At 40.8% G+C, this 19,297-nt stretch overlaps 2 protein-coding genes across 9 annotated transcripts in view; both read left to right on the top strand.

The window, feature by feature from the left end:
- Positions 1-3,536, top strand: part of DIP2B (disco interacting protein 2 homolog B) — a 211,119-nt gene extending 207,583 nt beyond the window's left edge. For all 4 annotated transcript variants that reach the window (XM_045184278.3, XM_045184276.3, XM_024575594.4 and 1 more), the window contains one exon: positions 502-3,536. In XM_045184278.3, coding sequence (XP_045040213.2) covers positions 502-754 — 253 coding nt within the window. In that variant the 3' untranslated portion in view covers positions 755-3,536. The remainder of the gene's footprint in view (positions 1-501) is intronic.
- A 5,414-nt stretch (positions 3,537-8,950) lies between these two features.
- Positions 8,951-19,297, top strand: part of ATF1 (activating transcription factor 1) — a 67,190-nt gene continuing 56,843 nt past the window's right edge. For 3 of the 5 annotated variants that reach the window (XM_053921486.2, XM_045184158.3, XM_045184157.3), the window contains exons 1-2: positions 8,951-9,389; positions 18,451-18,549. Coding sequence is in view for 4 of the 5 variants with exons in the window: in XM_045184158.3 (XP_045040093.1) it covers positions 18,457-18,549 (93 nt within the window). In the remaining variant the exon portion in view is untranslated. Of the gene's footprint in view, positions 9,390-13,155; positions 13,258-18,450; positions 18,550-19,297 lie in introns of those variants that run through there. The other 2 variants (XM_024575492.3, XM_024575491.4) reach the window with 2 other exon arrangements.

The following is a 19,297-nucleotide window of genomic DNA, read 5'->3' as shown; positions in this document are numbered from 1 at the left end:
CTCTTATGTTGCAAGTAACAGAAACTCTTCTCAAAAAAAGTAAGCAAAAGAGAGAGTTAATGGAGAGAATACGTGGCTGTCTCAGAAGTTCCTGAAAGCCTCTGATAACTCTGGTTCTCAAGAAAGGTAGAAGCAAGGCACCAGGAACCGCTGCCCTCTTTCTCGTTAGAGCCGTGTGGGCATCCACGTCATTCTTTCTCTTCTCACTGACGAGCCAGTCTCCGTGATTCCCTGCACACCTGGCTCCCCCAGAACGTTCAGGTCCACATGTCCTCAGCTCAAGTGACAGGCTAACAACTTTCAGTCCTGCTTCCCAACTCCCAGGAGATTTTGGGTGGCTCAGCTAATCAGCTGTAATCGTAGGGACAAAGTTATGTATTGCAGACGTGTCTACTAAGAGAGAAGTCCGTTCTCGGAAATGGGGATAGGTCTTGGGTAGATACTGTCATAAATGACTGATACGTGTAATGATATGTTAACTGAATGTCATTGAAATTTCAGTGCCGTGTTCACGTGGACCAACTTGCTTGTGGTGGTTGTGGAACTGTGTGGCTCTGAACAGGAAGCCCTAGATCTGGTTCCTCTAGTGACAAATGTGGTCCTGGAGGAGCATTACCTCATCGTCGGCGTTGTGGTTGTGGTGGACCCGGGCGTTATCCCCATCAACTCCAGAGGAGAGAAGCAAAGGATGCACCTCCGTGACAGTTTCCTAGCTGACCAGTTAGACCCCATCTATGTGGCTTATAACATGTAACCAGCCTTGTGGAGATTGCAGGGGGCCATCCTGAAAAACCACAAGGACCCAAGACCGGTGACTTAGGAGCAGGCTTTCAAATGATGTGACATAAGCTGAGACGGCTACATTGTACCCTTCATCTCATCCTGTGGGATTCTGTGATCACACGGCACACAGAACAAGGGGTATTCTATGGTGGCAAATGAAAAAAACGTTAACAGTCATGAGCTTTGACATAGCGTGAGCAGCACGTTACTAAAGCAGTTACATGCATGTTGCATATTTTTCATCTGTTGTACATACTTGTACTTTTATCTAATGCCATTTTAGAATTTTGTAAGGGAGTCTAATGAATTCTCATGAAGGGGTAGTCTGAGTTACACAGGTCCCCGCTCCGTACTGTATTTTGCCTTTTGCTATAGCTAGACCTTCTGCAGGTGTCGTTAACGTGGAACTACTCATCTTACTTCCAGTCGGCTCTTAAGCAAATCGGATAACCCACTGAATATGAAAATTACTTTATATATATAATTCTTGACTGTAAAACATTTTGACCAGTGTTTTAAACATGTAAATAAGAATACATATAATTTAGCTTAAAAAAATGAAGAATTGGCTTGTATAGTTATAACAACCAAAGTAGAAACATTTCTACTTTGAAAGAATTTCAAATATTCTTTTAATGCAGTGTAATTGAATAGGTAACTAAGAAGTGCACATCGTTGGCAGGTTTCGCTGCACATTGTACTATGTCTCTATTGGCTGGTGTATTTTATAAACTAAAGCTGCCTATGATTGTTTTAAAAGCTTGCATCCCCAGAATCAGCTTGAGCTTTTAAGAATTCAACCTGTTTCTACAAGCTGAAAAATCTCAGTTTAAAAATCAAAATGTTTTGAAAAAGCTCAGACTTATTAGCTCCCACCCAATTCTAAGGAACCACAATAACACACTCTGGCCCCCAGTGTTGAAACTGTCTTTCAAATTAAGAGTGACTACATAAGAACTTAGAATTTCCTCTTTTTCCAGGCCCAGTGTAAACTGTGTCTGCAGTTTATACATACAGCTTCTCTTTTTGTGAAAACTGAAGAGTGTCCTCTGTGCTCCCAGTTCATGCAGGCCCGGGTTTTAAGGACAAGAATGATAGGTTGGGAAGCCAGTAAGGTCAACATCACATGAAACCGTAAGGCCACGTGACCGTACATCTCAAAATTGACCAATTTGAGTTGCCAAAATAGACAGGCTTGTGCTGAAATAGGGGAAGCCTGTTGTTTGCAAGAAACTCCAGAAATAACTGTGGTGCCCAGACCAAGCCGACTGAGCTTGGGACTGAGTCTGGCCTCTGGCTCGGTTTCCTCTTTGGTCTGATACTTCATGTATTTGAATATAGCTGGATTTCTTTATTTTTTTCTTACAGAAATATTTTTTAAAAATTAAAAAAAATCAAAGTGAATAGAGTTAACGTGTTAAATCAGAATGGTTCTTTTTGACCCACTCTGGTCTATTGTGTAAATATTTATTTAGACTATTTTAATAATAACATATTATTTACCCCACTGTAACATCATGTAAACTAAATATGTTTTTAAACAATTTTTAAGACTTGTAATTACCCTGAAAGTAAGGTTTATAATGCAAAGACCAGACCCTTCGCTGTGGCAGCATTCTTGGGGGCTGCCCTTACAGTCTGTGACTCGAAGCCACTCTATGACCCCCTTTTCCATAACCCGCCCTTCCTCCCAGTTCATTCTCCGCCGAAGGCAGACCTCAAGACATTTTCCAGTTCCAGATCTCTTTTCCAACATTTCGGATGGAATTAATTTACACGTGATAGAAGAGGCTCTAGGATGTACAGAGAAAAAGCACTCACACTGGGGCAAGAAATTCCAGCAACTAGCAGTGGTTCGCTTTGCAAAGAAAACAGCCTGCTTACTCGGAAAGTAATTTTCTTAAAACAGTTCTTACTGATGCACTAAACAAAACAAGGGACCCTGAGGGGTAAATAGTTCTATCTCTGTAACCCATAAGTTCTAAGAAAAAAATCCAGGCAGAGTCTGTCCAATGGGCTGCTTTGACTATTCCTTCCTACACATGGCAGGTGTCTGCCAGGAGTAGCACGTGAGCCGCAGCCGTCATTTTAAATTTTCTAGTAGCCACATTTTTAAAAATACAAAAAAACCCTGGTGATATTGTACTTAATATATTTTATTTAACCCAAAATTGCAAAAATATTGTCATTTCAATGTGGAATCAATATTAAAAATAAGATGTTTTACTTTTTTCTTCCTATTAAGTCTTTAGAATCTAATATGGATTAAACACATCCCTTTTCAGACTAGCCATATTTCAGGGTTTTAGTAGCCGCATGTGGATGGCTAATCACTATGATACTGGACAGTGCAGATCAATAGTCATTCCTTCAAATAAGATAATCCATTAATCTCAAAGTGTGGCCAATTTCTAGATACTTAGGCACTGATTATCTAGTTTTATAAAGTCCTCGGGCTTCTGATATATCTTTAGTTTTTGCTTTCTGCCTTGTGGCTGCTTTATTGATCTTTTGCATATCCCCCAAAGCCAAAATACGCTTGTGGAGGAAAGAAAGCTGAGAGGTGTCTTTGGGAGCTTCATCACTAACTCTGGTAAAGTACCTCTGTAAGGGGAAGAGAGTGCAGCCCTGGGCTTAGAGGTGTTTGCGCCTAGTCGGTTGCTGACTTGAAAAAGAAAACTTTCTCTTGATGACCCAATGCTCTTGCTTTTACCACATTACCTTCTAATTTTGTGGTAAAACTGACTCTGTGAGGCAGGCCCAATAATGATCTTGCGTCATTATTGATGCAAGAGCCTTGCTAAAACTCTGGAACACATTCTGTCTGGGTTTTTATGACTATGAAAAAGAAAACTAAATTAATAGCAAGCCCTCCTTCCCCGTTTCAGTTAAATCTATTTATCTGAAAGTTTTTGGCCTTTCTGCCTCTCAGAAGAAGTAACTGAGAAGGGGGCTGCCTCAGGAGAAATCCTAGGCCCTAGGGATTCTTAGAGTTGTACAAATGCCCTCTCTTGATTGGGAGAGACCCTGGGAAAGACCAGCATGCTAATAGGCATGAGTGACTACAGTCTTTACTTCCTGCCTCATAAAGGGCCCCAGTTACCGAAGCTGTGCTGCCTCAGGCTGTTTAGGGACCATTACGTATCTGCAGGTCATGTGAGTGTGTCTCCTTAACTTTAGTTCCTGGACAGTGCTTTGCTTAATTAGTGCTTTTGTTGAATCAGCAAAGGGCCCGAGGCCTTAGGTTTTGTTTTGTTTTTCTATTAAGGTCTCTGCTCCTGGCATGGTGCTCAATATCTTGGCCAAATAAATTACTTTCCTTAAATATAGGAATCTTGTAGACTAAAGCAATGAGGAGTTACCACCTCACCCTCAAACTCCAACATGATCTATGCCTTAGTGTTGTTGTCTGCTTTGATGTAAAAGTAAGAGTATTTGGAGCAAGAAGCTGCAGTACTCCAAATATACAATAGGCCTTTTCTTTGTTAGTCATACATGTCTGGTTTAGGTATATGTACATGGGCCATGCTATTTGTCCAGAAAAAGAGAGTGTAAAGATAAAAGAATAATTTTGTAGTCCTAAATGCCATTTTGTTTACTTTCTGTCAAGATATTTACCAGTGTCAAATTCAAACTATAGTACTGTGTAATTATGTATAAAGTTTTTTATTTATTTGAAATTAGACTAGATATACATTTTTAAATTTAACATCTGGCTGGACAGTGTTCTATTAACTCATATGAATGTGTTTCCTTTGTCTTGTGTTAATAAATATCGATGCCTGGTTGTGTTTGATGCTTCACACAGTGGGAGAATTGATAAATTGTAATTTATAAATTTTAAGTCTAACTTCCGATGGTAACACCCGAAGATTGCTAGAGCGGTCTAAGAAGGTGAACACAGATCACAGTCAACCAGTGCTCTAAAAGGAGGCTGTATCAAGAAACGGTAGAGTCATTGTGAAAACTAAGAAGCCTTTTGTCAGGAACAAATAATTATAGCTTAGTTTTCCTCCCACTTGTGTGACATTTGCTGGTTTTAAACTTACTGTGAATTTTAATTTTTTGTAATGTGTAATTAATGTGTAATTTCAACTTTCCCTAACGTAATACTTCATTTGCTCTTCCATTTCCTGGTTTCAAGAAACTTGATGGGAGCCCATCAAATTGTGTCTGTTCTCAGACACTAAAACTTGTCCTTGAACTATGGTCCAAGCTCCTTAGGCAGCTGAGAACATTTTTTCATTTAGCACATCTTTATGGAGTGCCTTCCCACTGGGCCCAAGGCTCTCTAATAAGAACTGAAGCTAGAGAGAAAACTCTCAAGTCACTGCCCTCAAGGAAATACAGGAAAACCTCGCAGTGTAATTAAGGGTTACAAGTAGAGGTGAACCGTAGGAGCAGGTAGGGTAGGCACCCAGTCTAACAGTGAGGAAGAATAGGAATACATGCCAGAGAAGGTAACATCTGAACTGAGTTTTGAAGGACGAGACAGCCAGATAAGATCAAGACAACAAGGGGGAAGTCAGACTTGCGTGCCCTGGGGACTGCAGTTCATTATTAGGATAGGGGTTTGAAGGGAGAAAAGTAAAAGAGGCTTGATCTAAGGGATAGATCACTAAGGGCCTTGTATATCTTAGCCTGAGCTAAGAATTGTGGGCTTTTATCCAGTAAGCCAGAGAGAGCTGATGAGGGATTTATCACAAGGGAATAAAATGCTCAGGTTTGCAACATAGAAGATTATTCTGGTAGTCATATAAAAAACGGATTGGTGTGGGTAGGGAAAGGAAGTGAAACCTGAGGCTGGGAGGCCTTTGCAGTAACTGCAGTGATAAAACAAGCACACTTCCACCAAGGCAATGAAGGATGGGGACAAGAGGCCATGCGTGCAAACTTGGAAGACTAAGATTTCAGCTACTGAGTGAGTATTCAGGATAAGGAGGGAGGAATTCAAAATAACTTGTACATTTATGACAGGGAGTTAGGTGAGTGTGGGGCCATTTACCAAGACATGGAACAGAAGAATAGATTGAGCAAAGAAGATGCTGTGTTCCATTTTGCTCATGCTCATTTGAGGTGCTGTGAAACACGCGAGTGAAGAAGTCCGAGAGGCAGCTGAATATTTAGGTCTCTGCCTCAGAGGAGCTCTGTTCAAGAACTAGATATTTAGGCCCTGGCTGGTGTGGCTCAGTGGGTTGAGTGCCAGCCTGCCAACAGTAAGCTCACTGGTTTGATTCCTGGTCAGGACCCATGCCTGGGATGCTGGCCAGGTCCCCAGTAGGGGGAGCATGTGAGGCCGCCACACAATGATGTTTCCCTCCCTCCCCTTCTCTCTAAAATCTTTTTTAAAACTAGATATTTGGGAGACATCCTTTTAAAAGTAGTTGAAGCCACAGAAGTGGAAGATACTACCAAGTGAGATCATGTAAAGTGAAAAAAAGCCCCCAAATGATGAGAGCCATGGGGAACAACAGCATTTAAAGGCTGATGGGGGTAGATGAGTCCACAAAAGAGGAGTAACTGGAGAGGTAGGAGCAAAAACGGGAGAACATGGGCATAAAAATTATAGGAAGTGGTTAATGATCCCAAAGGCTACGATGAAGCTGAGTAAAATGGGGACTGGCTGGCATCTGCTAGATCTGGCATTGAGACAATCACTGGTGACCTCAGAGCGATTTCAGCTGCAGTTAAGGGAGAAGACAGGAAACTGGTTCAGATGAGGAGTGAGGAGACGTGTTACTAAACAGAGACACTTCTTTCCAGAAGCTTTATCTGTACACAGGAAAGAAAGAGATGGGATAGTAGTTAAAAGAGGGTTGTAGAATTAAGAGTGGCTGTTTAAAAATGGAAAAAATAAAATATTCTTGTGTTGGGGAAAGAGCCAGTAGAGAGGGGAAGTTTCCAAATATAGCAATAAGGGATAATTGACAGAGCACTGAGGAAGCAGGAGGGGTGGGGGTCAAGAGAACAGGTGGAAGGAAGCACGCTTGTTTTTTTTCCAAATAAAACTGGGTTAGTAGGTACCGTATTTTGCCATGTATAATGTGCATCCATGTTGGCCCAAACTTTCAGGGGAAAAATCTTGCATTTTAATTTCTTAATTCAATTTTTATTTATATTTAGAAAAAAATTATATTCAGGGTATTATTTTGCATACGGATATTGTCATTGGTTTCTAGAGTTACACTTTTAACGTGTAAGCATAAATAAAAGAATTAAAAACACATACGGAATTAGTACTACCCATGTATAATGCACATCCTTATTGTCCTTCAAAAATTTGGGCAGAAAAGTGTGTGTTATACACGGCAAAATACGGTACTTGGTAGAGGCCTAGCTGATGACCTCATTCACTTCTCTGAACCTCCACTCTCAGTTTACAAAGATCAACAACATTTATTTAGTGCTTAGTCTGCCAGGCATGGTTCTAACTTACATGTGTTAAACTCACTCAATCCGCAGGACTCTATGGGCTAGGTACTACTATTAAACCATTTCTTTATAATGTTTCTCCTTAGTACAAGCCAGAGAGGTGCCACCACTGGCTTGACCAGTTTAACACAATTGCCCTGACTCTTGAAAGTTAAATTTGTTTCTCTTTCCTCACTTCTAAAGTCAAAGACCTGCCCATCTGGTTTATGAAACTGTTAGTACTCAGTTGCACACTGTTGTATTCAGGTAGAACAGTGTGCAACTGAATCATAACAGTTCATTTTTTTCATCTACAGTTATTCAAGGTTCAGAAGTGGTAGGTACAGCTTGTGACATTTCATAAGGATGGTGGGAATATTTGTGAGTGGCGGTGTTGCAGTACAGCATCTGATTCAGATTTAAGACATTTTACAGACGGAAGAGGAACTAAAGAGGGCGCGATCCATGCACATTTTGAAGGTTTCAGTAAAATTTAGTCTCTTTTGATGGTAACATCTTTCAGTTTCCCCTCCCCTCTTTTCCTGATGAACATTTGTTAAGCGTTCCAAGGAAGAAACAAACAAATGCAGAACAATAAATACAGAAGAACTAGCCTTGCACCCACTCATGTTCTGGATTCCAGTGGACTTTGTTAATCAGGAAAGGTTGATGTCTGAGAACCTCTTCCCCACTCCTTACCTTTAGCGGGCACTTTGCTTTCCTATGATATATAGCATTTTGATTCTTTAAATAATGCTGGGACATGGGCTGAGTATTATATTTTCCCCAACTTTGATAAGATGAGCAGCTTAGGTTGGGCAATTGACCCAAACAAAAATCTTTTATTTTTTAATGTTTTTTAGAAAGTGAGAAATGTTCTCTTGTTCCAATTATTTATGCATTCATCGGTTAACTCTTGTATGTGCCCTGACCCGGGGTCAAATCCGAAGCCTGGGCGCACGGGGACGAGGCTCTACCGGATGCAGCTGCCCAGGCAGAGCCCATCCGACTGCAGTAGGTAGACCGGGCTCGCTGAAAGGCCCCGCTAGACGTTTGTGAGCTCTTGCCGAGTGTGGCGCACAGTAATCGGCTTCCCTGATTGAAGAGCTCAGACTAGTAAAATTTCAGAAACATTCTGGAACTTTTTAATTTGTCAAGAACATATTCAAAGGTTTATAATTTATAATTTATCATCAGTATAAAGCCGTAACATATCATTTTCCAAGAAAATGGATAAAAAGAAAAATATTGAGAATAACGCATAACTTCCCTAAAAAGAAACATCAAAAAATGTTTTATTTAATAAAAGCTTTTATAATGTATTAAAGTAACGGTGTAACATTTTATTTTGCCACACTCCATTTTACGCAACTCTTTTCTAAATAGATTACCAGTTAGGATAAATGGCTTCAGTGCGACACACTCTATCCACACCTTGTTTGGTTTTTTTTTTTTAATCAATCTTTGTAGAAAATCCTTTCATATAGGATAAAGGATTGAACACTTAAAGCAGCTTTATGGGATTAAAAAATCTGGGTGGAGGAAGAGAAGCTGAGCAGGGCCAGCCCCCTCGCTTCCAGTCACTTCTGTCCACACGAAGCGGGCAGGTCAGCGAGGGTCAAAGCCAGGGACGACAGCTGTGGGCCTGAGCCCCCACGGGGAGCGCGCAGGAGCTGAGAGCAACGCCGCCAACCTCCCGCCCCACAAGGAGCGGCCCTCTGACACCATCAAACTGGGGGTGGCCCCCGAAAACTCGTGAAGCGAAAGGGAAACGCACGCAACTTTCACCTCCAACTGCGCCAAGGAGAGACCACTCGCCATTCCGAGGAGAGACGGCACAAGATGGCGGCGCAACACGTGAGCTACGTGGTGACGTAGACGTACGACGGCGGCCCTGACGGAGGCACCGCCTTAACCTCACCCCCCACGCTCACTCAGTTTTGACCCCCTCCCTTCCCCGCCCCCGGCCTGGTGTAGATCATGCCGCCAGCGGCGGCCCTAACTGCCGAGGAAACGGTAGCCTAGGACAGTTGGCTGTTAAGTGACACTGATTGTCCCCGCCCCGCCAGACGCTAGAAAAAGAGGCACGTCCCCCACCGCGTGACGGGGTGGGGAAATAGGTAGTAAATTCGGATCCACCTGGGAGGGGGGAGTGGAAGTTCCCGCCCCGGAGAACGGCAAGGCGACAGCCACAGGTAAGCGGGGGACGGGGGTGGGGCGTGCTCCCGAGTCCCCGGGCAGGGGGAGGGTGCAGGGGACGCGGCGCCGCGGGGACGCAGAGCGGGGTAGCACGCCGGGTGGGGGGTCGCGCGCTGGCGGCAGCCGTGGGGGAGGGGTGCGGAGGGCGCGCGGCGGAAGGGGGAGGGCGCGCCCGCTGTACCCCGGCCGAGTGCGCTTCCGGTTCTCGCGCTGCTGCCGCGCTTTTCCCCTTTAGTTTTCAGCCTCCTTCTCTTTCTCTCCCTGCGTCCCCAGTCAAAATAAAACCGAACACCTCCTGCCGCAGTGTGGCTTTGGCCTCGGGAACTGCCCCTCCGCGGCGCTAGGCTCTAGTGCTCTCGGTGGAAGGTCTTGCGGTTGGGGCGGGGAATAGGGGGCGCGGCGTGGTCTTTGCTTCGCGCGCTGTCAGCGCTGCGAGGGACCGGTCGTCTCCTCCAGGGAGCCCACTGGAGCGACCTGGCGCCCTTGGGGTGCCAAGCCCCGGATGGGCTCGCCCGTACAGGGCAGAAACAGCCCTTCGTGCGCTTACGGTCGAGTAGGGACACAGTAATAATAATCAACACAGACACACGAAACAGTAGCGGAAAAATGCAGCGATGAGCGAGGAGAGTGTGGAATGACAGAGCTCGTCTGTTTATCTCTGGACAGATGATCAAACCGGGGAAACTTTCTTTGATTTTATTTCCCTTGTATTGTAAAACTAAGTATGGTATTTCATAGCGTCAATTACGCCTTGAAGCATGCAGTGTAATCGCTTTAAAATTATTGTAGATGTTAAGTAATGTCGATTTAGTTAGCTTTTGAGGAGCAATGGGCTAATAGTCGTAATTGAGAGCCTTTACGCTTCTGAGGCTTTTTCAGCATAGATTTGGCAGGCGTCTTTGTCGAACTAGCCTCGTTTGTGATAATAGTTTGTACACTGTTTGCAAAATGCATTTTATCCTGAGAATTCTGTAACCAACGGAAATACGCACTTTTATTGAAATGCTGTTTTTTCCTTTAGGTTTTATAATGTGCAATTATCTCTTTCTCAGTAAGATTCAACTCTTGTACTAAAGCTGAATGTGTTAGCTCTATTATTTGGAGTTATGTTTTGAGGCAGCTGCTTTCAACAGGTGTGCTGCAAGAATTTTTAAAATATGCAATACCTATTTAGTCAGGGGCACTGACCTCTTTTCCCTTAGATTGTCAAATTAAAAAAATGACAATAGCACTAGTGTGCATATTGTCACAACAGTAGCCCTCTAGTGTGCATGAATCAAGATTATATCTTTTTTTAATTTTAGAGAGAGAAAAATATCGGTCTGTTCCACTACTTGTGCATTCATTGGTTGCGACTGGGATAGAACACGCAACCTTGACGTGTCAGGACGTCACCCTAACAAACTGAGCTATCCAGCCTGGGCTATACCTATTTCTTGTCAGATTGGCAAATATATATATTCTGTGGTGTACCACAGAATTTTAGCAATTAGTTGATGTATGCCATGAGATGAAAAAGATTGAAAATCATTTCCTTAAGGTTGTATCTGCCATACATCTTGCAGTACTGCTATATCACCAGTAGGCTGTTGCCCCATCTAAAAATGCTTTTATTTTTTTCACATCATCCTACTTATTTATAATGAATTTCCAAATGTAAAGTAGGGTGTTTTTTTGTGCCTTAATTATCCTGTTTATTTTTAAGTTTTTATTTGATGTTATTTATTAATTGACTGACTTTAGAGATAGGAGAAGGGGGGGGCACTGATTTGTCGTTCCACTTATTTATGCATTCATTGGTTGATTCTCGCATGTGTCCTGACTGGAGATGGGACCCACAGCCTTAGGGTATGGGGACCAAGGCTCTAACCAACTGAACTACCAGGCCAGGGCCCTGAATTGTCCTAGTTCTAAAACTGATTGAAGTAACTGTCTAAAGATACTTCTTTAGTCATTATCTCTACCAGTTTTAAGCAGGTAAACCCAACTGAACATCTTTATTTACTCAACAGTAATAAGTGTGTAAGGTATTAGTGTTATGTTGGGAACAGGATATGGTCTTTGACTCCCTGGAGCTCGCATTCTGCTGGAGACAGAAAGTAGACAGTTACAAGGGGGGATAAATGCTAATGGGAGGAAAAATAATAAAAGTGAACTATAAAAAATGCAGGCAATTACAATACTGTGGAAGGTGCCATGGGAAGGGGGAACATGTGTGGTGGGTATGTATACTGCCAAAGCTTCTAGATCAGTCTGGGGGAGTTCTGAAAGTTTGCCCTGAAGAATACTTCATAGGAGTAGGCCACATGAAGAGAAGGGGCATAGTGTTTCTGGCAGAGGGAATAGCCTGTGAAAGCCTGAAGATGAGAGAAAGCAAGGCAGGCGCATTTGAAGATACGAAAGAAATTCAGTATGACTAATAGGAGCAATTTTGAGGGGAGATCATGAATTCACTGGCAGAAATGGTGAGCGAGAGATGCCTTGACTTAAAGCTTATCATAGTTCAACGTCCTCTATAGGGGAGGCAACTAAGAACATCTTCATTCATCAGATAAAAATACTATACTGTATTTGTTGATGTTAATTATTTACTGTAAACATGAGGGTCTCTGCTGGGCGCAGAGCATATATTCATATGATACAAGCCTTGCCCTTAGGTGCTTTAAGACTAAGGGAAACAGACATGCCAATAAGTGCAGTTCAGAGTGTTAAGCAACCTCCTTAGAGACATCTGCAAGGCATAGTGGAAGTGTTCAAAAAGGAGGGACCTGGATCAACTGGGTACATATGTTTCAGGTGTAACTTGAAAACAGAATAGAAGTTTACCAGGAGGACAAGTTGGGAATGTGAGAGTACTCCGGGAAGAGAGGCAAGATAGAATAAAAGAACGTGGACTTTGGAATAAAATAGTTCTGGCTCCAGGTCTTACATTCACATCTTACTGTGAGATCCACAGTAAATGACAATTTCTTTGAGCCTCAATTTAGGGAGCCCAGAAGATAATGTATAAAAAAGCTTCCAGTGTCTAGCACATTATATTTGTTCCTTTGAAAGTGTTCTCAAAAGTACCAGGCCTTTACTTACATTTCTCACTGTGTCATCAGCCAGATCACAGCAGGCTGCTGTTGGGTTGGCCAAAAAGTTTGTTTGGTTTTTTCCTTGGGATGGCCCTAGTGGTGCTTAGTTGTCTCTAACTTCATTCAAAACAATTTTGTTGGATTGTATTGTGACAGCTGTCATATCAGCGTGCAGTTAAAAATAAAACATCAAAATTGGTGAATTTTTGTGCAGCCATTTGAATATCAAAGATGGAAGAAATATACAACATTTTTGGCATGTTATGCTTTATTATCTCAAGCAAGGTAAAAATGCAACTGAGACACACAAAAAAAGATTTGCACAGTATATGAAGAAGGTGTTGTGACTGATCTGATGTGTCAAAAGTGGTTTGTGAAGTTTCTTGGTACTATTGACACTTTGGCCAAATAACTCTTTGCTGTGGGGCTGTCATATGCATCGGAAAATAGCTAGCAGCACCTTGGTCTCTACCCACTAGAAGCCAGTAGTGGGAGATAGTCAGCCAACATACTCAAAATATCCAAATCAATAAAGTTATTAGTGAAAATGAAAAATGTGTCTTTTATCTTATGGAAAAAACAACAGACTTTTTGGCCAACCGAGGGGGTTTTTTTTTTTAAGCTTTTTATTTATTTATTTATTCATGTATGTCTATATGTATTTATTTATTTATTTTTAGACAGAGGAGAAGGGAGGGTGAAGAAGAGGGAGAGAAACATCAATGTGTGGTTGCCTCTCAGCGCACCTCACACTGGGGATCTGATCTTGATCTGGCCTGCAACCCAGGTGTGTGCCCTGATAGGGAATCGAACTGGTGGCCCTTTGGTTTGTAGGCTGGTGCTCAATCCACTGAGCTACACCAGCCAGGGCCCAACCCAATATTTTTTAGCTCCCCAAATTCATAGCACTTTTAAAACTGTTTCACTGCCCCCATTGTGATTCTGCCCCACTTGGTGGTGTCTCATGTTAAGCTTCCAGTTGCTGCCTGGGGCTTACTCTACTTAAGTGCCTTTGTATACATAAAATTTATTCTGTTGAGCAGGTTTTTAACAGATTGTTTATCTTAGTCTCAGTTTGGGGGATAATAGCTAAAAATAAGTGAACATGAAAGTTACATTCTGATCACATTAAAAGTACAGAGTATGTATTGTTTATAATGAGATGAAACTATAAAGCTCTTTTCATTTTGGGGGTGGGGGAACTGATTCGTCTTTCTAAAAACTACAGAAAATAGGTTATCTTCTTTTCCATAGGAAATGTTATTGTTGTCCAAAATGTTATTTGCTGACTGCAGCAGCTTTTACTAGGGAATGTGTATCGTTTTGTTGATCATGCTAGCTTCCATTAGATAATAGGATTTCTTAAATGATATTGTTATGGGGGAAATCAGTGAGTCACAGTGGAACAGAAGAGTACCATTTCTAGTACAAGGTTTTAAAAAATCTTTTATAGTTTCTTTTATTGCTTAACATTACATCTTTTTTCCCTTCTTTGCTCTGTATTCTAACTTATGTTTTCTGAAATGGAGTGTTTAAAAGGCTGTTAAACTAGAGGTAGTATGGAGAAAATAGGCAGTCCCATCTTTGGTGCTGTCGTGTACTTTGTGGGGTCACACTTGCCGTAGTGGGTGGGAAATCCTGAAGGACAAATCCTGTTGTGTAGGCTTAGAAACAGTTGAAGAAAGAACAAAGGAAACGGTCGATGAATTTGTCAGAATTAAAAGTTTTAAAATAATCATAGTTAAGTCATGTTGGAAAACTATTTGTAGCAACACAAAAATTCTATAAATTTTACAGAAATTAAATTTATTTGAAGAACTAATATAGGCTAATAAGAAAAACACTAAAATCTGGTAGGTGGATGGACAAGCATTGTGAAAAGATAGATCCCAGAACTAATGGAGAATTAAAGAAATGTGGAACACTATACCATTTTTCACCTGTCATCTTCGTAGTGACTTTAAAAAAAATTCTTACTGCTTTCTCATGTGCTTCTGATGGGCTTTCAGAAACCCTCAAATATTCATACTCCTGGATCAAGCAATTCTTTTATGGAATATATCCTATGGAAATAATTTAATTACAGGAAAAGCTTTATCTACCAAAGATATTAATCACAGTATTGGTTTGTTTGGTTAAGAAAATAATAGGAATTATGTACAATCACTGGGTGGAATATTATGTAGCCGTTAATGTGTTTGTTTATTTTCTGCAGAAAAGCTTTATTGTTTCCATCTGGCCCAGTGCATGGGAGAGGGCTCCAGGGTGGTTAAAAGGCTGCCTGGTGGTTTCAGGGAGAGGCTCAGGCAGAAGCCAGACACCAGGGGGATGCACAGGTCCCCCTCAAAGGCCTCTGGGCTCCAAAGGCTCCTGGTCATGCTTGAAGGTGAGCCTTTGGAAGAGACACTTGCCAACTCAGCCTGGGGCCAGCCAGCCAGTGGAGGTTAGTCAGGTGGTCTAACTGTTAATTTAAAACCCAGAAAATATTTGTGTTAAATGGGAAACATGGTACAAAATGTGAGGATACAAAATTGTACGTGTAGTATGTTTATGACTTTTTAAAAGTTGTGGAAAGAGAAGACAAAATAAGTAGATAATATTGTAATTAAAATTTTGTCACCTTTTTTCCTTGTTATATATTTTCCATGTTAGAAAAAAATGCTAGTGACATATTTAAAGGGGGAAAAATAAAGAACACTTTATTTTTGAGGTGATTTTATACCTTTTCTCAATGACTAAAAACAATAACTTTTCTCCCGATGTTAATGAATTTCTGTTCCCTGATCTCAAAAAAAAGAAAGAAGAAAAAATGTGTAGGCTTAAATTTCACAATTATTAAGTCACTGATGCTAAGAGGCAAGTGCCTAGGTTTTTCCTCTCCCTCTCTCGCGCTTAAAAAATGTACAATTGTGGTAAACATACATAACATAAAATTTACACCTTGACCAGTGTGGCTCAATTGGTTGGGCATCGTCACGCAAAGTGAAAGGTCCCAGGTTCGATTTCCAGTTAGGGCACGGGCTTGGGTTGCGGGTTTTGTTGTTTTACAGGTTTGACTACTCTGTAAGTGACATCATACAGTATTTGTCTTTTTGTTATTGGCTTATTTCATTTAGCTTAATGTCCCCAAGGTTCATTCACGCTGTAGCATGTGTCACAATTTCCTTCCTATTGAAGGCTGAGTAACATCCCATTATATGCATATATCCCGTTTTAAAAATCTATTGGGGTCCCATTGGTTAGTAAGATTATATAGGCCTCGAGTGTCCGAGTCTATGAGACGAGACCTGTGTGTCGCATTGTGTGCCCACCACCCAGTCAGATCATCTTTCGTCACCACTTATTTGTCCCACTTGACGCTCTGTACCCCTCCAGCCCCCTTCCCTCTGGTAACCACCACACTGTTGTCTGTGAGTTTCGGTTTTATGTCCCACCTATGAATGAAATCATACGTCTGACCATTTCACGTAGCATAGTATTAGCAGGATCCATGTCACAAATGGCAGTAGTTTATCTTTCCTTGTGGCTGAGTAGTGTTCCACCGTATATGCATACCCATCTTCTTCATCCAGTCCTCCATCGGAGGACACTCTCATTGTCTCCATGTCTTGGCCACCATGAATAATGCTGCAGTGAATATAGGGGTACATATATCTTTGCAAATAAATGTTTTCAAATTTTTCAGGTAGATACCCAGGAGAAGGATTGCTGGGTCATATGGTAACTCTATTCTTAATTTTTTGAGGAACCTTTATACTGTTTTCCATAGACTGAGCCAATTTACATTCCTACCAGCAATGAATGAGGGTTCCTTTTTCTCCACAACCTAACACTTGTTATTATTAATACTTGTCTTGTTGATAATAGCCATTCTCACAGGTGTAAGGTGGTATCTCGTAGTTTTGACTTGCATTTCCTTAATAGCTAGAGAAGTTGAGCATCTTTTTATATATCTGTTGGCCATTTGAATGGCTTCTGGGGAGAAGTATCTGTTCAGGTCCTCAACCCTTTAATTGGATTGTTTGTTTGTTTGGTGTTGAGTTATTTGGGTTCTTTGTATATTTTGGATATTAACCCCCAGTTGGAGCTGCTGTTTTCACATTTCTTCTCCCGTTCAGTTGGTTGGTTCAGTTGGTTGTTGGCAGTTTCTTTTGCTGTGCGGAAGCTTTTTAGTCTAATAAGTCCCATCCATTTATTTTTGCCTTTACTTCCCTTCCCTTTGGGGTCAAATCCATAAAATCTTCTCTTAAGACCAAGGTCCATAAATTTAGTATTTCTTTTTTCTTCTAGTTAATTTATTGTTTCACATCTTTTGTTTAGGTCTTTTATTCATTTGAATTAGTTTTTTGTACATGGGGACAAAATGTAGTCTAGTTTTATCCTTTTGCATGTAGCTCTCCAATTTTCCCAGCACTATTTATTGAAGAGGCTTTCTTTCCTCCACACGTTTTGCTTATCCGTTCATCCATCAAGGAACATTTCAGTTGCTGCCACGTTTTGGTTATTGTGAATAATGCTACTATGCACATGGGTGCACAAATATCTCTTTGAATTTTTTGGATATAAACCGAGAAGTAGGATTGTTGGATCAAATAGTAATTATATCTTTAATGTTTCGAGGAAGCACCACCATACAGTTTTCACAGTGGCTGCACCTTTTACATTCCCACTATGATGCACCAGTGTTCCAGTTTCCCCATATCATCACTAATACATATTTTCATTTATGTTTGTTTTATATTAGCCATCCTAATGGATGTGAGCTGATAGCCCATTGTAGTTTTGACTTGTTGTTTCTCTAATGTTAGTGATATTAAGAATCTTTTCATGTTTGCTGGCTAGCCTTCTCTTTAGCTTTTAATTATGTCTTTGCACATAACCATAGAAACCTTAAATTCTACCCATTTTTTAAATCAGTCTCTTTCTGAAAGGTTTTCCTCCATTTGACGTTCCATCTCGCATAACCCATTTATTTTTATTCTTACCCAGCTTACATATCCCTCAGTTGATTATCTAGATCATCTAGATTTTTTTAGAACCTCCTTGGGTATAGTTTTATTTATTTATGTAGTTAGTTAGTTCAACTTTTACTCAGTAAATTCTCTATATAAAACTGTATGTGCAATTAGAAACTGTTTCCTAGGATAGAGGAAGGAATGCTGTGTCCATGGACAGGAAGACTCTCATACTTCTTGAGCGGGATAATATTTGAAAATTTAGTCTCAATAATTGATTTACATATGTGCCATTTATTAATTTAAACATATTCAGTGGATCAAAATTCAAAATATTTAGAAGACTATACGAGGAGAAGTCTCTTTTCTACCTCCGTACTATAGCTACCAATTCTCTCTCTTTCTTTTTTTTTAATAAGAGAAAGTTTATGTAACAAGTCACAGAGGTAACAAAAAATGAGCCGTGGAAGAAGTGAGCCGGCAGGGCTATGTGGGCTCAGGAAACAAATTGCAGAGGCAAAAGAAGGACCTTGGGGCGTAGGGAAAAGCAAGCAAAGGTATGTGCCTTGAGGGAAGAGAAAGAAAAGCACAGGCGTGTTCCAGAGAGAGAGAGCTATGCCCAGATTCTCTGGAATGGAGGCAATCAAGTTATCCATTTTTACGCAACTACACGGTGTACTATATATATTCTGTAGCACTTTTTATTTACCATTTTTACCATTTTATAGTTAGATTGCTACATACCCAGGGCACAGTGGTGGCAACGTACTAAGTCTGGTTAAGTGGAATTCAGCCCGTAGTACAGAAAAGTTTTATCGTGTTCCTCCAAAAAAGTGTGCGTGTGGTTGGGTGAGTGCGAGAGGCAGCCGATCCATGTTTCTCTCTCCTTCTCTTTCTCCCTCCCTTCCCTTCTCTGTAAAAAATAAATAAAATCTTTTTTAAAAAATTAAAAAGAAAGGAAATGTCTTCAGATTTCTTGAAAATGATTAGAAAGCATCTTTTAACTGACTTTTTTTCCCTTACAGTTGATTATGGAAGATTCCCACAAGAGTAACACTTCAGACACTGCACCTCCGCCTGCTTCAACAGTTCAGGGAGCTCATATTTCTCACATTGCTCAACAGGTAAGGCAAGGACAAGCCAGAATATTGAGCCAGTTAGGAATATTTTATGTGTAGATTAGTCAGATATTTCAGATCTCTAATTACTAATGTTTAAAAAAGAACTGCGCCAAAAAAAAAGGTTGAAATACATAGAAAGTAGATTTTATTTAAATGTCTTGTCAATGGCATTAGGTTTTCTTTTATACAAAGTATATTTAGTGTTGATTTAGTACCTATGTACTTCTCAAACACTTGGAAGAAGTAGATTTTATTTTATGTGGCACATAATTATGTAGATTATTTTCAGCTGATTTTGTTTCTACATAAGAAAAATGAAAAATCATTTGACTTATTGCACTAATTGAAACAGACTAATAGTCTTAGGAGGTAAATCATTTTTCTTCTTTTTTCATTATATTTTATTGATCATGCTATAACAGTTGTCCCAATTTTTCCCTCTTTGTCCCCCTCTACCCAGCACCCCCCATTCCCGCAGGCAATCTCCATACCATTGTTCTTGTCCATGGATCATGCATATGAGTTCTTTGGCTACTCCATTTCCTATTCTGTACCGTACTTCCCACGGCTATTCTGTAACTACCTAGTTGTACTTCTTAATCCCCTCACCTCTTTACCTACTCCCCCACAGTCCCCTCCCATCTGGCAACCATCAAAACGATCTCCGTATCCATGATTCTGTCTCTGTTCTTCTTGTTTGTTTAGTTTGTTTTTTAGATTCAGTTGTTGGCGGGTGTGGATTTATTGCTGT

The sequence above is a fragment of the Desmodus rotundus genome, chromosome 3, assembly GCF_022682495.2.
Source record: "Desmodus rotundus isolate HL8 chromosome 3, HLdesRot8A.1, whole genome shotgun sequence".
In the NCBI taxonomy this organism is placed as follows: Eukaryota; Metazoa; Chordata; class Mammalia; order Chiroptera; family Phyllostomidae; genus Desmodus; species Desmodus rotundus.
This window is presented reverse-complemented; position numbering and strand designations above follow the sequence as displayed.